Source organism: Theropithecus gelada, chromosome 1 (assembly GCF_003255815.1).
Source record: "Theropithecus gelada isolate Dixy chromosome 1, Tgel_1.0, whole genome shotgun sequence".
In the NCBI taxonomy this organism is placed as follows: domain Eukaryota; kingdom Metazoa; phylum Chordata; class Mammalia; order Primates; family Cercopithecidae; genus Theropithecus; species Theropithecus gelada.
This window is the reverse complement of record NC_037668.1, coordinates 24143904-24167417: the sequence shown is the minus strand read 5'-3', so window position 1 is coordinate 24167417 and position 23514 is coordinate 24143904. Positions and strand designations below refer to the sequence as shown.

At 37.3% G+C, this 23514-nt stretch overlaps 1 protein-coding gene across 1 annotated transcript in view; it reads left to right on the top strand.

The window, feature by feature from the left end:
* Positions 1-22242, top strand: part of SPTA1 (spectrin alpha, erythrocytic 1) — a 76342-nt gene extending 54100 nt beyond the window's left edge. The window contains exons 40-52 of the mRNA XM_025397152.1: positions 2612-2710; positions 3400-3568; positions 4185-4261; positions 9527-9736; positions 12253-12549; positions 13385-13497; positions 14669-14686; positions 15137-15188; positions 17380-17567; positions 18483-18536; positions 18925-19071; positions 19807-19951; positions 21373-22242. Coding sequence (XP_025252937.1) covers positions 2612-2710; positions 3400-3568; positions 4185-4261; positions 9527-9736; positions 12253-12549; positions 13385-13497; positions 14669-14686; positions 15137-15188; positions 17380-17567; positions 18483-18536; positions 18925-19071; positions 19807-19951; positions 21373-21501 — 1698 coding nt within the window. The 3' untranslated portion in view covers positions 21502-22242. The remainder of the gene's footprint in view (positions 1-2611; positions 2711-3399; positions 3569-4184; positions 4262-9526; positions 9737-12252; positions 12550-13384; positions 13498-14668; positions 14687-15136; positions 15189-17379; positions 17568-18482; positions 18537-18924; positions 19072-19806; positions 19952-21372) is intronic.
* Positions 22243-23514: the final 1272 nt, after the last annotated feature.

Sequence of the window (23514 nt, the reverse complement as noted above, 5' to 3'; positions counted from 1 at the left end):
ACTAAATTTCCTTTAAAAAGAGAAGGGTTTGAATAGAAAATTATGTTCACTTCATTTTTACACTAAAATGTAAGTCTTAGGTAACTCAATTATATCTTATAGTTAATACTTTTATTCTTATAAACATGACCAATCTGATAATCCTGTATTTTTAAAAATATCACTTACCTACATATCTCTCTGCAAATTTCATAGCATTTTCTCACGTTGTATTCTCAATTCATTCCTCTGAAGGGTCCATTGTTCTCATTTACTAGGTGAGGTGAAGCAATCAGCCCAAAGTTAAGTTAAGTAACTGGCAGTGGCATAACCAGAGCTGGGTCCCAGGTCATGCAGCTCTACACAGATTCCACTAAAGTATATTGTCAAGAAATTGATTTCATTGAAGAACAAAAATGTGAATATATTAAGCATTTGGACAAATATTTGATGTTGGTCACACTCCAGAAATATGGCAATATCCAGATAATTGATGACTTTCCATTTCGTCTCTCTCTGCTTGCTGTGCTTAATGTAGTCCCAACAAAACAAAACAAAAACAAAAACAAAAACAAAAACAAAACTGTTGCCCCCCTAGGATAGATAGGTATAAATAAAAAATAATTCTCTTACCACCTCAAATCCTTTAACCCAGTTTACACTTGTTTTCTTCTGCTGTAAGTACAAAGCTATTACAAGTTTTAGAACTCTAGAGCATCTCTGCTAACCTTATAACCCTACCCTGATCAACAATAGAATCTAAATTCATAATTTATATATAATAAAGTCTAAATGTGGGCTTTTCATACATGTGCTTTATCACTTCGAAGTAATAGCCTTTTGTTCTTCATTTGCTGATGGTTTTTATCATGGAAGACTGCTGAATTCTGTCCATTTTCTTTTTCGGAATCTGTTGAGATGATTATTTGGTTCTATCTTTTATTGTGTCAATGTGTTGTATCACATTTATTGATCTGCATATGTTGGACCATCCTTGCATCCCAGGGATAAATTTTTCTTGTTTGTGGTATATAATCATTTTAATGTGCTGCTGGATTCAATATGCTAGTATTTTGTTGAGGAGTTTTGCATCTATATTCAATAAGGATATTAAGGATATTAGCCCCTCTCTATATATTTAGATAGATAGATAGATAGATAGATAGATAGATAGATAGATAGTTTGTCTCTCTTGATAGATAAACATATCTATCTATCTATCTATCTATCTATCTATCTATCGAGAGAATTACTGCCTGGCTTTAGTATCAGGGTAATGCTGACTTTGTGAAGGTGTTTAGAAATGTTCCGTCCTCATAAATTTTTTGAAACAGCTTGAGAAGAATTGGTATTAATTATTTAAATGTTTGATTTAATTCATCAGTGAAGCCGTCTGGTCTTGGGATTTTCTTTGTTGAGAGATTTATTTCTTATTCAGTCTCCATAGTAGTTATAGGTCTGTTTGGACTTTCTTCATGATTTAGTCTTGGTTAGTTGTCTGTTTCTAGGAATTTATCTATTTTCTCTAGATATTCTAGTTTATTGGCATATAATTGTTTGTAACCATTTCTTGTGATCTCTTTTATTTCTTTGACATCAGTTCTAATGTTTCTTCTTTTGTTTTTGCGTTTATTATTTGAAAATAGAAGGTGAAGATGTTGAAGAGACTTTACTTCATGCAGTATACATATATAAAAACATGATTCATTCAGGCATTCACTCATACAAAGTCAATGACCTTTCCAATATTCATTACAGTTTCTTCAAAAACTGAAATGTAATACAGTCATAATATATAATGTAGTCCATCTTGCTTTACAATGAGTAACCATCTTATTTTAGTGCCTCAACACAATGAACTGATAGTTCTTTTATTTTCAAAAGGGATTTTGAAAAAGTATAATAGTCATAGAAATTCTGTTTCTTCCTTTAGCCTAAGTTACTATGTTGCATAGTAAAAAAAAATGGACAGAGTGCTGTTATGACAAGAGGGAGGTGAAGGTAGTAGTGGGAGCAGTGGCAGTGGTGGGTGGTCCTGGTGGTGGTGATTATGGGCTTATTTAGATATTTCTCTGGAAAGTACAACAGAAGACAAAGTACCACTCTTCGTGCTTCAGCCACACTTCTCTTTTCATTCTGCCAGCTACACAGACATCACGTTTCCAGAAAGCAGTCAGAGAACTTTTGGAGTAATAGTCAATGGCAGCTCCATGTTCCCCTTGACTTCTCTCTAGGATCAGGGATTAGTTTAGGATGTTCTTTCCACTAAATTTTTTTCTGCTAGACACATTGTTTCACTGAATTAGATAAATCTCAATATGGAGGAATCTTTATATATGACCTCAGTCAAAACCTTTATTCCAAAATCAAAATAAGATTACAGTCACGTAAAAGTTAGAAAGAGTGTCACTTGTATATCTTTGACTCTTTTTTCCAGTAAGTTGCACTCATTGACAAGTGAGAGTTTGAGAAAGCAATTGAGTATAGTTGTTCCAGAAAAAGTGGGCATTCACCTAGTCTGCCAATGTCATTGAATCAACCCTAGGGAATAGTATCACAGAGAGTCTGAATATGAGTGAAAATAGATTTTCCAGCTTTGGATATCTTGATTCTTACTGACTCGTTTATGCAGAGCTTGCTAATGAAGCATGAAGCTTTGGAAAACGACTTTGCTGTCCATGAGACCCGAGTTCAAAATGTGTGTGCACAAGGAGAAGACATCCTAAATAAGGTGAGCTAGTTCAGGAATTCCAGCTCAAACTTCCATTCTCGAAAAGGGGCTGGCCCAAATATAGAAATGCTAAGATTATATGCAGAACTTTAACAATCTCTTCTAAATTGCCTTTTGTTGTTGTTGCGGTTAGCAAATAATTGTCTACTCAATTGCGGTAATTTTTTTTCAAATTCTTACACATACATATTCCAGTTTTCCTTAAATCTTTTGTTGACATTTTGTTGTCCCATGCAGAACATGGTGCTTATAAAAGTCTTATCACTATCTTTGGCCATAGAATATTATAATAATTTGAAGAAATTGCTTTCTAAGCCTCGAGGAAAACAACACTGAAACCTCTTTTAAATTTGAGAATCATTTCTTTGTTTAAATGTAGTTTTTAATAAATCCTCATTGATCTAACTGCTACAAAAAGACCATGAAACAGAGATGACTCCCTACCTCCTAGAAACTTACACTAACTAAGAAGGTCACACTTACACAGATAAACATGAGAAGATCATCCAAATGTTGGAATGGAAATGACCTTCTTGGACATGAATGAATAATAAAATAATTACACTAGACCAGAGGACTGTGGTTATATATTTGAAATGAGAGAGATGAGTGCTTTCTATTGGTACTAAAGGATTCACATTCCTAGCCCTGCACATTCATAAATATGTTTGTCTCTCCCCTTCTCACAGGTGTTGCAGGAGGAAAGTCAGAACAAAGAGATTTCTTCCAAGATAGAGGCTCTGAATGAAAAGACCCCTTCTCTGGCCAAGGCAATAGCTGCTTGGAAGTTGCAGTTGAAAGATGATTATGACTTTCAGGAATTCAACTGGAAGGCTGATGTGGTAGAGGCTTGGATAGGTATGATGTGTCAGGTCCCGGGTCGTTGGGTTTGAGAATTCCTAATAAATCCCATGTATAGAATGGTCTCTGGGACTTTTACCGTATGAAAGGAGGTGTTTCCATCACTACTCATTCTTATCCTTTCTGGACAGAATTACACTCACATTTGTGCACACACACATACACACACATACACACACACACACAAATTGAGAAAGAGATAGATATGATGATGTAGTAATTACGTACCATAATCCAGAGAACACGTTTTTGGGGAATGGGAGATTTTGTGTGTGATATTCAGAAAGGGAAAGCCATAGCAAAATGTTCTAAGAAATAATCTAAAATGTTTGTTTGATTTACTTACAATTCATATCTAATCTATAATTTTTCTCGCTTTTTTTTTCTATGAAGTACTCAAAAGCTCTCATGACTCTAGCTCTGTTTCATTAAGTTTTATCCTGCCTAAGTAGAAAAACGATCCACTGGTCCCACTGCTCACATATTCCAATGAATCATCAACTTGGAGAGTCAAGAAGCTTTCTTGTTGTGTACTGTAAATATTCCTTTGCTGCTTACCAGGACTCAAACAAGACCAAAGGTCTTTCTCTTATTAATTATTTTTGCCTTTCAGCTGATAAGGAAACAAGCCTAAAGACCAATGGTAATGGTGCAGACCTTGGTGACTTCCTCACTCTCCTGGCAAAACAGGTGAGATTGATAGATGTTAGGTAAGCCTAAGACCTGTTTCACACAGAAGCTCATCCTCCATGATTATTCCTGAATTGTGGGATTTTATTGTCTGTAGCTTCTGTAAGATTTTCCCTTCTTAATATTTATAATTTCCTAATTATTATTTTTTTCTCTCTCTCTCATGAATCTTGCTACTGGATTTTCATCATTTTTGTCTTTTAGAGAACCTACATTCAGCTTTTTAATTTTTCTCTGGGCTTTTTTTGTGTGTGTATTCTATTCCATTAAAAGCTTTTTATATTATTATCTTTTTTTACTTTATTTGGGATTACTTTAATATTTTCTTTTAATTTCTTGAGATGTACAATTAGATTATCAAAATTTTAGCCTTTCATCTTTTCTAACATATCGATTTTAAATATATGTTTTTCCCAAAGCAAAGTTTTAGTCGCATTCTGCAAATTTTGTCGTTTCTTTTATCATTCAGTTAATTTTTTTTGAAATTTCTTATTTGGTTTATTCTATCATCTATTTATTATTTGGTAGTGTATTATTCAATTTCAAATATTTGGGACTTTTCTCATTATATTTTTGACATTTATATCTAGTTTAATTCCACTGTATTTTAAAAATATATTCTATATTTTTCAGAAACTTGATTTATATCTAGTAACAGTCTATTTTGTTGTATATTGTACGTACGTTTGAAAAGAATGTGTATTTTGCAGTGGTTTATATTACCAACTAGATTTTCATTTTTAATCATGTTGTTTAAATACTTCATTATTTTTATAAATTTTGAGGATAGGCTAAAAGTTGTGTTGACATTTTGAACTGTGAAATCATCTTGATGAACTGATACTTTTAATTATAAAATCTTCCTCTTTATCTTGAATTACATTTCTTGATTTAAAGTCTACCTTTTCCAGATACCAGTATACTGCACCAAGATTTTTTTTTTTTTTTTTTTTTTTATAGTATCTGCAGAAATATTTATTTCCACATTTTAGGGCTTTTTAAAACATTTTTGTCTCCATATTTTGTATGTATCTTTTGTAAATATTATATAGTTGGCTATTACTTTACCTAATTTGATAATTTTATGGAAAAAGTGAGTCTGTTTACATTTAAAGTATTATAACTAACTCATGAACTTTGGTTTAAAGCTTTAACTAAACACCCTCTGCCATCCAACCCCCTACTTTTTGGTCAGGGATTGAAATGATCCAGGACACAGTTTTGGTCTCTTTGAAGACTCACTTTTTTTTTTCACTTTGCCCCTGTGGCCTTTCAGGTATTTCAGTGGAAGCCCTTTAACCAGGGCTGCTCCTACCTGATGGGTCCTGAAGTAAACCCTGTGTCACTGCAGAAAATTCTAGTTAGGATTTTACATTTTTAGCTACCATTTCTGCTTGACTTCTAGACTTGTGTGCTATACAGTTTTGGCATCTAAAATGCTTTGAGAGGAACAGACGACAGAATATTGACTACTTTTCTTCAGTTTCCTTATTATAGCCCCTCAAATTCTGGCTGTCACAGTTCCTCATTATGCCAAATTATGTCTCTTTAACGCCATGAGATTTTCAAATGCTCTGAGCAATGCTGACTCCTCACCCGCTAATACTTCAATATATAAGAACTTGTACAGCTTATACTTTAAAGGGAAATGTGGAGAGACTTATTTTGACTTCAGTGATCTTCCCTTCTGTCTGGAATTTTAGTCCCTTGACTTGTAGTTACCTCTGTTTCATTCTGATTCATTTCAAGCAGCTGACTTTTTGTACGTTTATCTAGCCATTAATAAAGTTGCCCAATTAGACAAATACAAGCCACTCTATCAAAACTGAAAGGGAAACTTCCTGAATTTTGTGTGATTTTGATATGAATGTTTCTGCAAAAAATGTATTTGTATAATTGGCACATCTAGGAGGTCTTTTGTTAGTGTACTTCCAAGGTCCCTACTAGTGCACTGCTACTAATTAGAACAAAGAATATAATAAGTAATATAAGAAAGTCTTGGAAAGGTGTGTGCTGTAGGAGAGATTTAGTTTTCATTGTGAAAATTTAGAGTGTCATATCATACTCCAGTATTTCCTTATATTAATGTATTAGTCCAGTCTCATGCTGCTGATGAAGACATACCCAAGACTGAGTAATTTATAAAAAATAGAGGTTTAATTGACTCACAGTTCAGAATGGCTGGAGAGGCCTCAGGAAAATTACAATCATGGCAGAAGGGCAAACAAACACTTCCTTCTTCACATGGTGGTAGGAAGGAGAAGTGCCAACCCAAAGGTGGAAAAGCACATTATAAAACCATCAGATCTCTTGAGAACTCACTATCATAAGAAAAGCATGTGGGTAACTGCCCTCTTGATTAAATTATCTTCCACTGAGTTCCTCCCATGACATGTGGGGACTATGGGAACTACAATTCAAGATGAGATTTAGGTGGGGACACAGCCAAACCATATCATTCCACCCCTGGCCTCTCCCAAATCTCATGTCATCACATTTAAAAACACAATTATGCCCTTCTAACAGTCTCCCAAAGTCTTAACTCATTCCAGAATTAACTCAAAAGTCTAAGTCCAAAGTCTTATCTGAAATAAGGTAAGTCCCTTCTATCCATGAGTCTGTAAAATCAAAAACAAGTTAGTTACTTCCTAAATACAATGAGAGTACAGGCTTTGAGTAAATACACTAATTCCAAATGGGATAAATTGGCCTAACAAAGGGCTACAGGCCTCATACAAGTCTGAAATCCAATAGGACAGTCATTAAACCTTAAAGTTCCAAAATGATCTCTTTTGACTCCATGTCCCACATCCAGGGCACACTGATGCAAAGGGTGGGCTCCCATGGCCTTGGGCAGCTCCACCCCTGTGGCTTTGCAGGGTACAGCTTCCTTCATAGGTGCTTTCATAGGCTGGCATTGAGTGTCTGCAGCTTTTCCAGGTCCATGTTGCAAGCTGTTGGTGGATCTACCATTTTGGAGTCTGGAAGACACTAGGCAGTACCCCAGTGAGGACTCTGTGTGGGGTGGGGGACCTCCAATCCCACTTTTCCCTTCTGTGCTGCCCTAGCAGAGGTTCTTCATGAGGACTCTGCCCCTGCAGCAGACTTCTGCCTGGACATGTAAGTGTTTCCGTACATCCTCTGAAATCTACAAAGCTCCCAAACCTCAATTCTTGACTTGTGTGTCCTTGGAGGCTCAATGCCACATGGAAGCTGCCAAGGCATGGGGCTTGCACCCTCTGAAGCCATGGTCTGAGTTGTACCTTGGCCGCTTTTAGCTACGGCTAGAACAGCTGAATGCAGAGCACCAAGTCACTAGGCTGCACAAATCAGAGAGCCCTGGGCCCGGCCCAGGAAATGATTTTTCCCTACTTTGCCTTTCAGCCTGTTATGGGAGGGGCTGCCTTGAAGGTCTCTGACCTGCCCTGAAGACATTCCTCCCCTGCTACCCTTTGTCTTGGTGATTAACATTCAATTACTTGTTACTCATGCAAATTTCTGCAGCTGGCTCGAATTTCTCCCCAGTAAATGGGGTTTGCTTTTCTTTTCTTTTTTCTTTTTTTTTTTTTTTGAGACGGAGTCTCGCTCTGTCACCCAGGCTGGAGTGCAATGGCGGGATCTCAGCTCACTGCAAGCTCCACCTCCTGGATTTACGCCATTCTCCTGCCTCAGCCTCCCGAGTAGCTGGGACTACAGGCGCCTGCCACCTCGCCTGGCTAGATTTTTGTATTTTTTAGTAGAGACGGGGTTTCACCGTGTTAGTCAGGATGGTCTTGATCTCCTGACCTCGTGATCCGCCCATCTCGGCCTCCCAAAGTGCTGGGATTACAGGCTTGAGCCACCGCACCCGGCCGGGGTTTGCTTTTCCATTGCATCATCAGGCTGCAAAATTTCCAAACTTTTATGTTCTGCTTCCTCTTGCATGCTTTGCTCTTAGAAATTTCTTCTGGGCCAGGCGTGGTGGCTCAAGCCTGTAATCCCAGCACTTTGGGAGGCCAAGACGGGTGGATCACGAGGTCAGGAGATCAGACCATCCTGGCTAACACGGTGAAACCCCGTCTCTACTAAAAAATACAAAAAAGTAGCCGGGTGAGGTGGCGGGCGCCTGTAGTCCCAGCTACTCAGGAGGCTGAGGCAGGAGAATGGCGTAAACCCAGGAGGCGGAGCTTGCAGTGAGCTGAGATCCGGCCACTGCACTCCAATCTGGGCGACAGAGCCAGACTCTGTCTCAAAAAAAAAAAAAAGTTCTTCTGCCAGATGTGCTAAATAATCTCTCTCAAGTTCAAAGTTCTACAGATCTCTAGGGCACGGGCAAAATGCTTCCAATCTCTTTGCTACAGCCTAGCAGGAAAGGCCTTTTTTTCAGTTCCCAACAAGTTCCTCATCTCCATCTGAGACCACCACAGTCTGGACTTCATCGTTCATATCACTATCAGCAATTTGGTCAAAGCCATTCAACAAGTCTCTAGGAAGTCCCAAATTTTCCCACATCTTCCTATCTTCTGAGCCCTCCACGTCTCTAGGAAGTTCCAAACCTTCTCACATGTTTCTGTCTTCCTCTGAGCCCACCAAACTCTTCCAACCTCTACCTGTTACCCAGTTCCAAAGTCACTTCCACATGTTCAGGTATCTTTACAGTAGCACCCCACTTTCTGCTGTACCAATGTACTGTATTAGTCTGTTCTCACACTGCTAATAAAGATATACCCAAGACTGGGTAATTTATAAAGAGTAGAGGTTTAATTGACACATTTTAGCACAGCTGGGGAGGCCTCAGGAAACTTATAATCATGGCAGAGGGGGAAACAAACACATCCTTCTTCATAAGGCAGCGGAAAGAAGTGTTGAGCAAAAGGGGAAAAAACCCCTTATAAAACCATCAGATCATGTGAGAACTCACTCACTATCACAAGAACAGCATGAGAGTAACTGCCCGCATGATTCAATTACCTCCCACTGGCTCCCCCCCACGACATGTCGGGACTATAGGAATACAATTCAAGATGAGATTTGGGTGGGGACACAGTCAAACCAAACCATATCAATTAATTTTATATCTAGCATAAAATCTAACTGCAAAATATACATAAACTGGAGCTTTCAGCCCCAAATGTTTGCTTACATCTCTAAGTTATATTTCCTTTTTCTTAATCATCATCTTAATTCTTGCCTAACCTTATCTATGATTAAAATCTGGTGGAACCCAGATGTGAATGATCCTTGGACCATTTTCCTGTTCATGGCCTCTCTCCTGATGTTTCTCAGGACACTCTGGATGCCAGTTTGCAGAGTTTCCAGCAAGAGAGACTTCCCGAGATCACTGACCTGAAGGACAAATTGATTGCTGCTCAACACAGCCAGTCGAAAGCCATTGAAGAGCGTTATGCCGCCTTGCTGAAGCGCTGGGAGCAGTTGCTGGAAGCCTCGGCAGTCCACAGACAGAAATTGCTGGAGAAACAGCTGCCTCTACAGAAGGTTTAAAAAAATTATGAGGCATGATCAGTTCTCTGTTACCTGTATGTTAGCCATGAAATTCAGAAATAGACATTGGAAACTCTGTTTGGATAATACATAAACCTTTTATTGCATTGAAAGATGTTAGGAAGACATTCTTACTGAGCAAAAAGTAGATTGAAAAGAAGCTTAAAAAATTTTTTTTAGCATGACTGATTAGTTGCATCACTAACTTGAGATGGAAACCAGCAAATATAGTGGAAGAGGTAGAGGGAACAAGAGGATGGGAGGTCTTTGTATAAGGTAGAATTAAAACTGTCAGGCAAAAGTCAAGTTTGTCCCTGTGCTTTTCCTAACCCAAATAAAAGGAGCACTGGACAAGTTGTCATAAAACATGTTCTCACCTTATATCAAGCTTTCCTAGGTTGAAGACCTTGTAAAAGTCACTTAATATCCCTAAACCTTGATGTCCCCATTTAGAAAATAGAGTGGTATCACCATTCTATTCTGCCTTTGTGTTATTACTATTAAAAAAGATAATGAATCAAAAGTGCAATATAGACCCCTAAGTTCCATATAAATATGTAATCAAAATGTTCCTTCAAATGTTGGCTGCTAAGGCATTGGATATTGATCATAAAAATATCAATACTAGAAGGAGGCCAGGCATGGTGGCTCACACCTATAATCCCAGCACTTTGAGAGGCTGAGGAGAGTGGATCACGAGGTTAGGAGATTGAGATCATCCTGGCTAACACCATTAAGCCCCATCTCTACTAAAAATACAAAAAATTAGCCGGGCATGGTGGCAGGCGCCTGTAGTCCCAGCTACTCAGGAGGCTGAGGTAGGAGAATGGCGTGAACCCAGGAGATGGAGCTTGCAGTGAGCCCAGATTGCGGCCACTATACTCCAGTCTGGGCGACAGAGCAAGACTCCATTTGAAAAAATGAATGAATAAATAAATAAATAAATAAAAGGAAATCAGAATGGTCAGTGGAATTACTGAGCACTCCTAGACCCTTAGAATAATTGTACTTGGTCGTGAATTAAGTCAAGGAGTTAAGGAATTTAGGAAATAACACGAGTAAAAGTCAAGTTAGATTCTTAGTTAATTTCTACACTTTTGAAAAACACAGCCCTACATCAAATAAATCTTAGGTGAAAAATTAAATCAATTAAATGGGCAATTTTACACATATATGTGCATTCTACATAGGAAGCTCCTTCATATTTTTAATCTTTTTTAAAAAAAAAAATTTCAAACTGCAAGGAGTTTTATTTTATTTTCTGATTACAAAATATGTATAGAGTATTCACTCAATCTATAATATTATGAAAACGATATGAAATACTTTATAGGTTTCTGTGTTCTTTCCGTGTAGAGGTCATGTTAATTTTCTCTGTATTGATCTATTTTGGCATATAGATTGCTGAAATGAATACAGGGTCAGATGTAATGGTTTAATACCTTTGAAATCCTCCCTCCATTTGGGCCAGTTTTCTTCTTTTTATTTTTTTATTATTTTTTTATTTTTTTTATTTTTTTCATTTTTAAAAAATTTTTTTACTTTTAATTTTTTTATTTTTATTGTACTTTAAGTTCTAGGGTACACGTGCATAACGTGCAGGTTTGTTACATATGTATACTTGTGCCATGTTAATTCTTGTATTTGGGAATGAAAAATTCATTTGTATGTTTGCTCAAGACAAACCTCTTTAGCAGTACAATCTGCTGACCCAAAATCTGTGATGTATTTTAAGTAGGAAAGTATTTTTGATCACTTGCTGTTTGAAAAAAATCATGCTTTTTCTGTCATTCAGTAATACAGAAAATTCGGAGCTATTCAGAGCATTTGGATAATGCCAGACAGTAATACAATAATACATATATTTGTGCTAAGGATTCAGGTTAGAGGGTAGAAAATGAGTTCAAGCAGTGGTTTGAAAGGTTTCGGGCATGAAATGAGGCCTGAACAAGGTTTAAAAGGAAGGTAGGAGAATGACCTAGGCTTGTCAAAGAGAAGTCAGCTCAGTGTGCTCTACAGAAGCTTGTACGATAAAAAGATAAAGTAGATAAAGGAGATAACAGATTTTCTTGGTTTGTTTATTCAATCATTATTTCATCCATTCATTCAATGCCTTTTTTTTTTTCTTTTTTTTTCATGTTTACTTCCTGCCAGGCAGAACTGGAGCATAGACTTTAGAATAAGAAATCATATAATTGGAAACTACCTTTGCTACTTTTGGAATTTTAAAACTGAAATAATTTCAGAAATCATTCGACCTCCCTCATTTGTAAATGATGGAAGATTTAAACAGTTTCACACAATGAGAAAACGCCAGAACCAAGGCTCGTTCCACTAACTCACATGTTCAATCATGAAAGTACACAGTCCCTATTGGTTTTAGCTCTGCCCTTTTAGATTGCTGGCCCTGCAGATATTTAAAGACAGGCATTATTTTTATCCTCAATCTTGTCTTCTGCTGAGAGGCTTTATCAGGAAAGATGGTAGTGTCTTTTTTTTGCTCTCTGCAGGCTGAGGACCTGTTCATGGAATTTGCACATAAGGCTTCAGCTTTCAACAACTGGTGTGAAAAGGCGGAAGAAAACTTGTCAGAGCCTGTGCACTGTGTCTCCCTGAATGAAATTCGGCAGCTGCAGAAAGACCATGAGGACTTCTTAGCCTCCTTGGCTGGGGCTCAAGGAGACTTGAAATGTTTGCTGGAGCTAGACCAGCAGATTAAGGCCTTAGGTGTGCCTTCTAGCCCTTATACCTGGTTAACAGTGGAGGTGCTGGAAAGGACCTGGAAGCACCTATCTGACATCATCGAGGTAACCTGGGACACGGCAGAAACTTCCTTTGGCTACAGTGAACGTAACCACTTTATTATCCAAGTAAAGAGACTTTTGAGATAGAAGGAACACTATTAATAATTATACTGGGAGAGCAGGCATGAAACATGACAGTCTAAGAAAAACTGGAAAGCATGTTTACAATAGGTATACCCTATGCCCCATAATTTGGGCAGTTTCCTGCTTCTGAGTGTTGAACAATGATTCTGAGAAGCAAACAGAAGCCCCGAGACATGGTTCTAATGATGAGCTATGAAAAGTTCATGAGGTTTGTACATGTATTCAGAGTTGACAGATCCCCCTCATTCAAGGCATTTTCTTTTTTAGATACACCTCCAAAAGTGCCTTGCTACATATATATTTTTAACTTTTCTCTGTGTATAATAATGTTCATTACTAAAACTGTAAAACATAAAATGTATAACAGAAAACTAACCATAATGTCACCATTTTTAGATAGTAACTGTTGTTTCTCAGGGTAGCAAGCCCTTAAGGCTGCTTTTGTGTTCATTTAAATTAAATTTCCCCAAAAAAATTACAAAGAGGGGAGGTTTGCCTTTATTACTAGCATACTTATTACAGGACTTGGCCTTAGAGGAGCCTGCAAGTACTTTTGGGAAATACATGAGCTATCTTTACATTTTAGAGGTAACAGAGGTGGACTGCATAAAATATGAGCACACAGGCACATATCTCTGGAAGATATGATAGACTTGAGAGAGGAAAGACATGCAGCTGAGCCTACAAACCAATTCTCTTATGGCAAATAAAGGCCTTCAGTGTCAGTCACGTTGTCTGTGATTTGGGGTTTTAGGAACGGGAGCAGGAGCTGCAAAAGGAAGAGGCAAGACAGGTCAAGAATTTTGAGATGTGTCAGGAGTTTGAACAGAATGCCAGTGCCTTCCTTCAATGGATCCTGGAAACCAGGTGTGCTGTGCTACATCCCAAACCATGACCCTTACACCACCTCCATTTGCGTTAGGGATGAAATATGTGTTTGAAGGGAAGAGGAGAGACTCTGACAGCATGTATTCTGCCCTAAAATCACCATATCTTGCCTATGCTTTATATTTGGAGTTGACTGTTTTCTGAATCAATCCTTGGTAAAACAAGAAATGACAATTTCATCCTTCTGCTTATTTTGTACACTTCTGTATTCTCTCCTTGATACTCTCACCTTTCTTTCTGTTGCCTGTAATTTCAGTCCAAAATAATAACAATTTCTTAGGTTTGCATGCCACATTGCATTTTACAGAGTACTTCCATATCCATTACCTCACCTAACTGTCAGAGCAACCTTGAAAAGTGTACAGAGCAGATCTTATTAGCTCTGTTTCCAAGTGTGGAAAGTTCAAGTAGATAAATTTACTTGCTCAAGGTCACAAATGTATTTACTGGCACAACCAGAAGCAGAACCTTCTATGAATACCTCCTATGAAGCCATTCTGTTGTGTACCTACTAAAGTTCTAATGAGAATCAAGTGAGATAATTTATGTTCATTGTACTTATTAGTAGCAAACTGTTCTGCACCTGAAGATAACATACGTCACATCTTCTGGGGCAAATGATCTAGAAAAAGGAGACTTAGAAGATGTAATATGTTAGAATACATGGTCAAAGTTGGTAGATGGTATCCAGTAGGTGGGTCAAAACTGTGGTCTTCTGAGAGTTAATGTGGTGGTTTAGACAATTCATAATATACACTTTTCTACATACTCACTGACAATGACAAATGAACAAAAAGAAATCCTATACCATGTCTAAACCCTCTGACAGAAGGCAGAAAAGACACAGAACACCCTTCTCTTACTCTTTTCTGGATGACTTCATCACATCCTGGCTGTGTGTGTCCAATACCAAGCATATTCCTTAACATTGGTGCTCCTTGTCCCGAAGCAAGGAGCTTTATGGGAGACTGTTCTTCTCAGAGTGGGAGAGGCCTTGGGAACCAGTGGGTGGACAGGTTCATGTTTTGTGGCAACAAAAGATTTAAAATGTTTCATAAATCTGAGGAAATGAGATCGTTAAAGTAATCCATTTTAACATATCATCTCCCTTTTCTCTCATGTGATTCCTGTTCCGGACCTCCATGTCCAGGGCTTACTTTCTGGATGGGTCAGTATTTTATGTTATCATCATGTTTGTTTTATTATATTATTCTGGAAGAATTCATTAAGAAGGACTTAGTGCTGAGGCATCTTCATTCCATTGTAATCTGGTAGTATGGAAATAAAAATGTGGCGTGAGAAGGAAAAGCTCATTATATTTCATTCTACCCTTATACTTCACTAGATGGAATCTTGCCTACATTGCTTAAGTGTATATTTAAGAAGAATAATTAAGAGGGGTACATGAAAGCCTTCTCCTAGTCAGCGAACAACTAGGGAAAGTCTTCCCTTCTCATCAGTCTGGCAAGGTTGTGAAAATTTGGCTCTGTGAAACTTTGCTTCATGGAAGCCACATAACCTTGAAGAAGTTGAAACAGAGGAGCTTTGAGTTGGTATGAATGTATGAAATATTGACCTGTGATGTGATACATAATGTTTTCCTTTGGTTCTTAACTAGATCATTGCTCAAGGAAACAGGAACTCTGGAATCCCAGCTGGAAGCAAATAAAGTAAGTATTGTTTTTTCATTAGCTGAAGATATTGTCAAAATTATAAAGAGTGTAAAAATAATCACTTAAGGGCAGCCCAGGAGATACTTTTAGGTATGTATCACCTAAAGTCCGTTTTAACCATAGGCCACCACATCATGAATATAAACCTCAGTCTACTTAAATCTCTGAATTTCAATCTCTGCATCTATACAATAGAGTTAGTATCCATTGTAGACTCACTGTTTGCCCTGAGGAAAGAATTTCATGGGAGACTCTGATCTGCCCAGAGTGGGAGAGGCTTTGGGAACAGTAACTGGATGGGTTCATGTTTTGTGGCTACAAAGGATTTAGAACATAATGATGAAGTAAAGGAGCAAATGTAAAAGTGCCTAACACTGGCAAATTTCTGATATTATATGATGTAGTAAGATGATACAACTGAATCTAATAATCTCTTGACAATTGAGCAAAGTAATGGGTTAGAACAGCATTTCTCAACATTTTTTTTACTATCATTCTTGCAGCAGGAAAAAAACTAATTATATTTAATTATTTTTCTAACAAAATAATAAAATACTAAAGAATACAATGTCAGGTAGTTCTGACTGTCATCTCACCTGAGTTAAAGTGAGTTTGTCGAGGTATGATTGATAAAGAATTGCACCTTTAATGTGGACAGTTTGATGAGTTTAGACAATTGGATGAGTTTGTGCAAAATAATACCATCGTGTATGTGACCCTTTGTAATCTGGTTTCTGCTTAATTGTTTTCCCTTTCACTTCCTGTTACTGTCTTCCTACTTTATGCGTTAGGTATTAGGAAAACAGTTTTTTCAAGTTCCTTTGCACACACACTTGCTTTTGCCTGAAACACTTAGGCTTTCCTTTGGTCACTTGATGAGTTCCTTTTATTTTATCAAAAAGACAAGAAATAATGGATGCTGGTGAAGATGTAGAGAAAGTGGAAATAGTGCAGCCACTATGGAAAACACTATGGAAATTCCTCAAAAAATTAAAAAGAGAAAGACCATATCCCATTATTGTGTATATATCTAAAAGAAGGGAAATTAATATATCAAAAAAATATCTGCACTCCCATGTTTATGACAGGAGATAACAGGGAGACTATTCACAATAGCCAAAATATGGAATCAACCTAACTGCCCATCAATGGATTAACTGATAAAGAAAATATGGTATACACAATGGAATATTATTTGTCCATTAAAAAATGAAATTCTGATATTTTCAGTAACATGGAAGGAAATGAATGTCATTATATTAAATGAAATAAGCCAAGCACAGTAAGACAAATATTGCATGCTCTCACTCATAAGTGGGAGCTAAATAAAATGGATCTCATGAGGAGAGTATATTGGAGGTTACTAGAGGATAGGAATGGTAGGGGGACACAGAGGAATGAAGAGAGGTTGATTATTGGGTATAAATATACAGTTTGATAGAAGAAATATAAGACTAGTAATTGATAGATCAGTAGGGTGACCATAGTTTACAATAATATTTTGTATAGTTTAAAATAGCTAGAAGAAAATAATTTGAATGTTTCTAGCATAAAGAAAAGACAAATGTTTAAGGTAATAGACATCCAACATATACTGATTTGATCTTTACAAATTATATGAACATATTAAATTGTCATGTATACTCTGAAATATGTACATCTATTATATATAATTAAAACTTAAAAAAAAGATGTCAGGAAAATTTGACTTTTGAAGGGCTACAAGCTTTGTCATATCCCAGATTGTTTTCACTGCACTCCACAATCATCAGAATCAATTCACACTTGCCCTCTGTGGGGAGTAATATTCCCTCATTGAGAAAGCATGGGCAAGATCCAGAAATTTGGCATATAACATGTCTGCGTGGCAGGAGCAGCCCATGAACATCATCCCAAGTTGACGAAGGCGGCCCAGGAGTGAACAGTATGTGTGTGTATGTATAACTACTAACTCTTAGATTTATATATTACTGAATACGAGAATGACAGGTTTTATTCACCTAAACTTCCCATTATTTTATAAATGAGGGCTACAGAAGTGAAGTGATTTTCCTGAGTAGTTCATTTTTTCACAGACAGCAAGAAAATCCCTGAAAACAAAATCAGCCAGTTATCTCCTCTTTCACCTCTAGGTTTTGAGCTGGCAACGTGGACGACTGACTGTCTCTCTTCTCTGTCATTTTTCCAGAGAAAACAGAAGGAGATCCAGGCAATGAAGCGTCAACTAACCAAGATTGAGGACCTGGGGGACAACATGGAAGATGCTCTGATCCTTGATATCAAATACAGCACCATTGGATTGGCCCAGCAGTGGGACCAGCTGTACCAGCTTGGGTTGCGGATGCAACACAACCTGGAGCAACAGATCCAGGCCAAGTATTGAGGGAACGCGCCAGAGCAGGGAGGGGTGCAGGTGGTGTTAGGTGTTAGGACCTTAACTAAGGGCTAGAGTTTGGTGCACCAGATAAAAGAGTTGCTTCAGAGAACCAATGTTCTGGGTCTTTACTGCCCCACAGAATGACTATTTCTCTTTATACTGAAATCCATCATGAAATAAAAGATAGTGCTCTCCATCCACCTGAGCCTACTCATCACCCATTTGGACAACAACTGACTTTTATACCCAATTTCTCAGAGTTCTTTCACCATCTTATGTGATCTCTTAGGAAACCATTCCCTTTCATAGAATTTTATCTAAAATGTAATGTCTAAAACAAAAGAAACATTTAAAGCATGGCCAAATAGAGCAGAAGGATGGAAACTCATTATTTTCTAGATAAATTCATCATATCAAAGCAGCTGCAGGTCTCAATAGCATTTTGGCAACATTTTTATCTAGATAAGGATTGGCAAACTTTTTCTGTAAATGGCCTGATAATAAATAATTTAGACTTTGTGAGGCTCATATATTTTCTGCTGTAACTCCTTGACTCTGCTGTTACAGTGAAAAAAGCAGCTGTGATAAGTGAATGACCATGGCCATGTTCCAATAAAGCTTTGTATATGGACATTGAAATTTAAATTTTATGTAATTTTCATGTTTCAAAAAATTTTATTATTTTGATTATCTTCAACCATATGACAATGTAAAAGCTACTCTTGGCTCCTGGACTGTACAAAAACAGGTGACAGCCCAGATTTCGCCCACGGACTACAGTTTGCCAACTCTTGAACTAGATGACTCAAATAGCAAATTGTCCATTCAAATTTCTCTCTCTTCCATGTGGCTTGTGTTCTTCTACCCTGTGTTTTATATACAGGGTAAATTCATGTTTTTGTTTTTTCTTTCAGGGACATGATAGGTGTGAGTGAAGAGACTCTGAAGGAGTTTAGTACAATCTATAAGTGAGTATAATTTCATAGTTAACTGCTTCTTTGTTTTTCAGACTATTCAGAATGAGGCTACAAATAATGTTTCTCTCACTCTATGAGGCTTGATGGAATCTTAAATGAAGACCTAGATATGCTCATTAGCTCCAGTCATGGCTTTCTGTGAGATTTTCAGACTTCAAAAAATATGTTTCTTCATTCTCAACATTTTGTGCTTTTCTTTCTATCCATTAGGTTAAAAAAAATGTACAGGACACAGACAGGCTTTCTATTCAGTCCTCTGATAGCTTTATGACAGGTCAACAAAGCTTTAGCTGACACAATAAGACATATTCCTTTCTGTTCTCACTTGGTTTTTCCATTGAGCTTGACAAAAAAACTTTTTTCTTTTTTTATTCTTTAGACACTTTGATGAGAATTTGACAGGGCACTTGACTCACAAAGAGTTCCTGTCCTGCCTGAGAGGACTCAATTACTATTTGCCCATGGTGGAGGACGATGAACATGAGCCCGAGTTTAAGAAGTTCCTGGATGCTGTGGATCCAGGGAGGTAGGAACAAGACTAGGGGATCAGACCACAGCAGGGATGGGGGTTTGGAGGGAGAAGCACAGTGAGTAAAATGATCCATAAAACATGAAATTAACTCATCTGAAAATAGGAAGAAATGGGCAACCATAAATGAATTAGGCAGATCTTGGTGCCCTTTCAAGATTAGTTCAGCAGTAAATTGTGCTAACTTTAACTCAAGGACTAGCTTTACAATTTCTCCAATTCATGATTTATGTTCAATCTATGAATTTCAGTTGCTTTTATGGATGAGACTAGAGAGAAGAATCCCTTCATGTATGTGAGATTTTAAGGAGACATAGGTGATTCAGAGACCAACACATGGGGTTGGGGTTGTTACGTGCTTATGGGAGTGTGTTAGATCATCAAGAGATCAAGTTACTGTTAGGGACTAATTCTTGCTAATACTAAAAACCAAAGAAGCAGAAATTATTTGAGGTGCTGATGGAAAATTTCAAAATTCACCGAGAATCAGGCTGAATGACCCATGTTGAAACAGAGTCTGGAGCTTAGTAAACAGTGTATATTTGGCTGTAAAACTGTGATGAAGGGGAGCCAAAATGGAGAGCATAACCCATCTCATCCCAGAAAGCTTAGCTGGAAGAGGCACTTGGAGAATCTGGCTTTCCTCTGTTTCCACAACACTGAGTAGGATATAAAAGGGGCCTTCCTTCTCTGCCTTGAGAAGGCTCAGCTCCTGATCCATTTCTCCCACAGGAAGGGCTACGTCTCACTGGAGGACTATACCGCTTTCCTGATTCACAAGGAGTCAGAAAACATCAAGTCCAGCAATGAAATAGAGAATGCTTTCCAAGCCCTGGCGGAGGGCAAGTCATATATTACCAAAGAAGACATGAAGCAGGTCTGATTCTGGTTGCTTCCACTATTACACTGTCACCCTAATTTGAATTTTGGTCATCTCAGGCCCGGTGGCCTACTTTGAAAAAACCCACCCACTTTTTTTTTTTTCAGACCTGCCCTTGCACAAGATGTCATTTGGTTTGGTCACCACTTCAATGTGTCTTGACCCAAGTCAAAAATGTACTGTGGTTCTCTATTGAATATGAGAGTCCATTCAAAATCTGCAACTCGGGTTTTAAGGATATTTCTCTTTTTTTCTCATTAATTCAAAGAGCATTTATTGAATGCTTACTGTGTTCCAGGCATGAGGAGTGCAGTTTAGTAAGACACAGTCCCTAGACTCAGGTGTAGTGGGGAAGACAGAACTTTACAAGTTAAAAACACTGTGACAGAAGCAAACACATCTGTCATGGGAACAAAGATGTGGGGGATTTTATTACAATCAGAAGTAATCTCTCTTCTCTCTGATTCCAAGAGCTTTCTTCATTCCTTTCCTTAAAATACTTGCATCAGGGAAGGTATCATCTATGATTAACACAGGGTGAGTGTTGAAGGACATGCAGGAACTCATCAAGTGACCAAAGGAAAGCTTAAGTGTTTCAGGCAAAGGCAAGTGTGTGTGCAAAGGAACTTGAAAAAATATGTTTTCCTAATACCTAAAGTAGGAAGACGGTAACAGGAAGTGAAAGGGAAAACAATTAAGCAGAAACCGGATTACAAAGGGTCACATACACAATGGTATCATTTTGCACAAACTCATCCAATTGTCTAAACTCATCAAACTGTACACATTAAAGGTACAATTCTTTATCAATCATAACTCAACAAAGCTGTTACAAAAAGAAAATGATGTGGTCTTTCAGACAATATCTGGAACCCACCATCCACCCACCCACGTGCTAACTTATTGGAATCTTTAGGGATCTACTTGGTAGTTAAACAGCACAGCCAATAGAGGAACTCTTTGGCATAAGAGGATCATAAGTTCAAGTCCCAGCTCTGCCACTTTCTGGCAGTGTGACCACTGGTGAGTTATTCTACCTTCTTGAGTATTTTACCTTACTCATAAAACATGCTAGTCCCCACATCTCAAAGCAGCCAGGAGGATGAAATAGATCAAGTGGGTCAACAAATGTTGTTAGGCATATAACTCCCTCTATTTAATAAAACAACTTTAGGGAATGAGATTTACAGAATAATCAAAGTAAGTAAGCTCTTTTTCAAGAAAGGGCTGAGATTAAAAGTTAAGTTACTCATTAGATGTTATACATTTATAAGAAAAAAATTGTGTGTAATAGAAACAGCGCTTGCATCTTCCAGAGACTCTCCATCTCCTGCATTTAGGGCATCATATGGGAAGCCCCAAGGAACCAGCTATTTTGAATCCCTATAACCGTATTTTTCTCTTTTTATACTTTTCAGGCCCTTACCCCAGAGCAAGTGTCATTCTGTGCCACACATATGCAGCAATATATGGACCCACAGGGTCGAAGCCATCTCTCTGGCTATGACTACGCTGGCTTCACCAATTCCTATTTTGGCAACTCATAAGCAGCTCCTCGTGGATCATAGAAAATCTTAGTGTTGTGGGAAATTTACTGGGGGGTGAAGAGTATAGGCAAATATGGAAGATAAAGATGGCCTCGTGTGTGTGTGTGCTTGTGTTTCTGTGCATATTACATTTATTGCAGGATCTTAAAAAATCTCAAGGGTGGGAGATAGAAAGGTTAATAGAGTTAGAGGAGTGGATGCTATTTTGTATGCAACTAGTCACTGCTGAGGGGTGTCAAAGTTTCTATTTTTATTTGTTCTGTTTTGCATGTCTTTGTCATTATGCTTTATTCCTATTATATAGTAATTCTTTTTAAAAATATTTTTGGGGCAAAGTTAAGTGAAATGTTGAGCTTCTATATTTCTGAGAACTGTACTTACATAAGAGTGGGCAGCTAATTTTACTGTAAAGAAGGGCCATGGTATAGTAAATAAATAAAATCCAAGGCAATTTGTAAACAATTTTTTTAAACTTTGGAATGTGTTTAAATTTAAATTTGAAAATAAAGATATTTGATATTCTGGAGAACATGAATATTTTAGTTTGTACAATGAAACAACACACAGATCAACATAACACCTGTTTTCTTCTTAACTTTTTTTTCCATAATTCAAAATTATGGTAGCTGTTATTACTCTCAGAATGACAAAATTCCAGCATAGCAGGGCTTTCTCTTGTCCTCCAAGCACCCGTATTTTCTCTTAAGTTTTAATGTAATAAAAATAATACTTCCATATCCAATTAAAGTAAGTTAATAGAATTATTTATAAAATTAAGAATTAATTTTAAAAAAGAAGAGGTGATAATATCTTCATAAATTTTCAGGCCAGGTTTAGTCTGAACAGGTTTACATGCCGACATTCTGATTTGATTTATAAAAGGTAAGGGTGTCATTAGCTGGTGAGAATTCTTAGATCACTTATTTGCTGTGTATAAAACTGCTAGCATTCTGCACAAATAGTCCCCAATTACCAATCCATTAATGTTGCCCCTTGATTACCATCTTAAGTCTCAGTCCCTTCCTCTGCATAGAAATGAATCTGTGCAGGACAAATCCTGTCGTAAGAGCCTTTTTTTAAACAAAAAAATCATTAAAGCTAAAATGTTATCATTGATACTAACAACATACAGGTATTTTAGTGACTCTTTTCTTAAATTGTCAAATACTATGGAATATAACAAGCAGAAAGTATTTTCAAAATTAATGTTCACAAATGTCTAAATTGTCTGATTATGAGTTACCAAAAATAGTACAGTTGGAAAAGATATAGGCCATCAAAAATTAGCATCGTTTAATATCACACTTATCATGTATGGATAGTCTAAAACTATTTGTGCTGAAAATAATCACAAGCAAAAGTGGATGTGGTCCCATTCCCCCAATGCTAACCCTGCCAAAAATTTTCAAGACCTAGATCAAATTATTAGTCATTTTAGTGGGTCAAATGTGTGTACCCGGAAGAAGAGTTTGCCCTTTTTAAGCGCATAGTCACATACTTAATCAAGAGAGGAAATTTGAATCACCAAACGAGATTTTGAAGACTATTACGTTTTCCCTATCCCAGATCAATTGTTTCAAGGTAGAAACAAATAGAGATAGATTCCAGAAACACCTATTTGGAAAAATCCCTCCAAGTGATTTTATACCCTTCCATACTTAAGACTACTACCTGTGGAAGCTAGACCATTAAGTATTACTTAACAATACTTGAAACATCCTTACTAACCTTTGGTCACTATGCATTTAGGCAATGTTATGCTGGGCAGACTGAATGAATTGGTGAAATGAATTTGCTCACATGGCCTCAGTGCAATGAGAGATTACTTCTCCCTATATGGAGACCTCTAGAGTAGATGACCTTCTCTCTGATGAGGCCCTTTTGGCTATCTGACTAACTCATCTACTTGTCTTCATCCCGTTCTCTGAGATCTAGCTTCCTTCCTCTCAAATTCAGTTTTCATCAGATTCCAACTAGAGGATGTGTTTCTTTCCTGAGAGCATAGAAAAATAT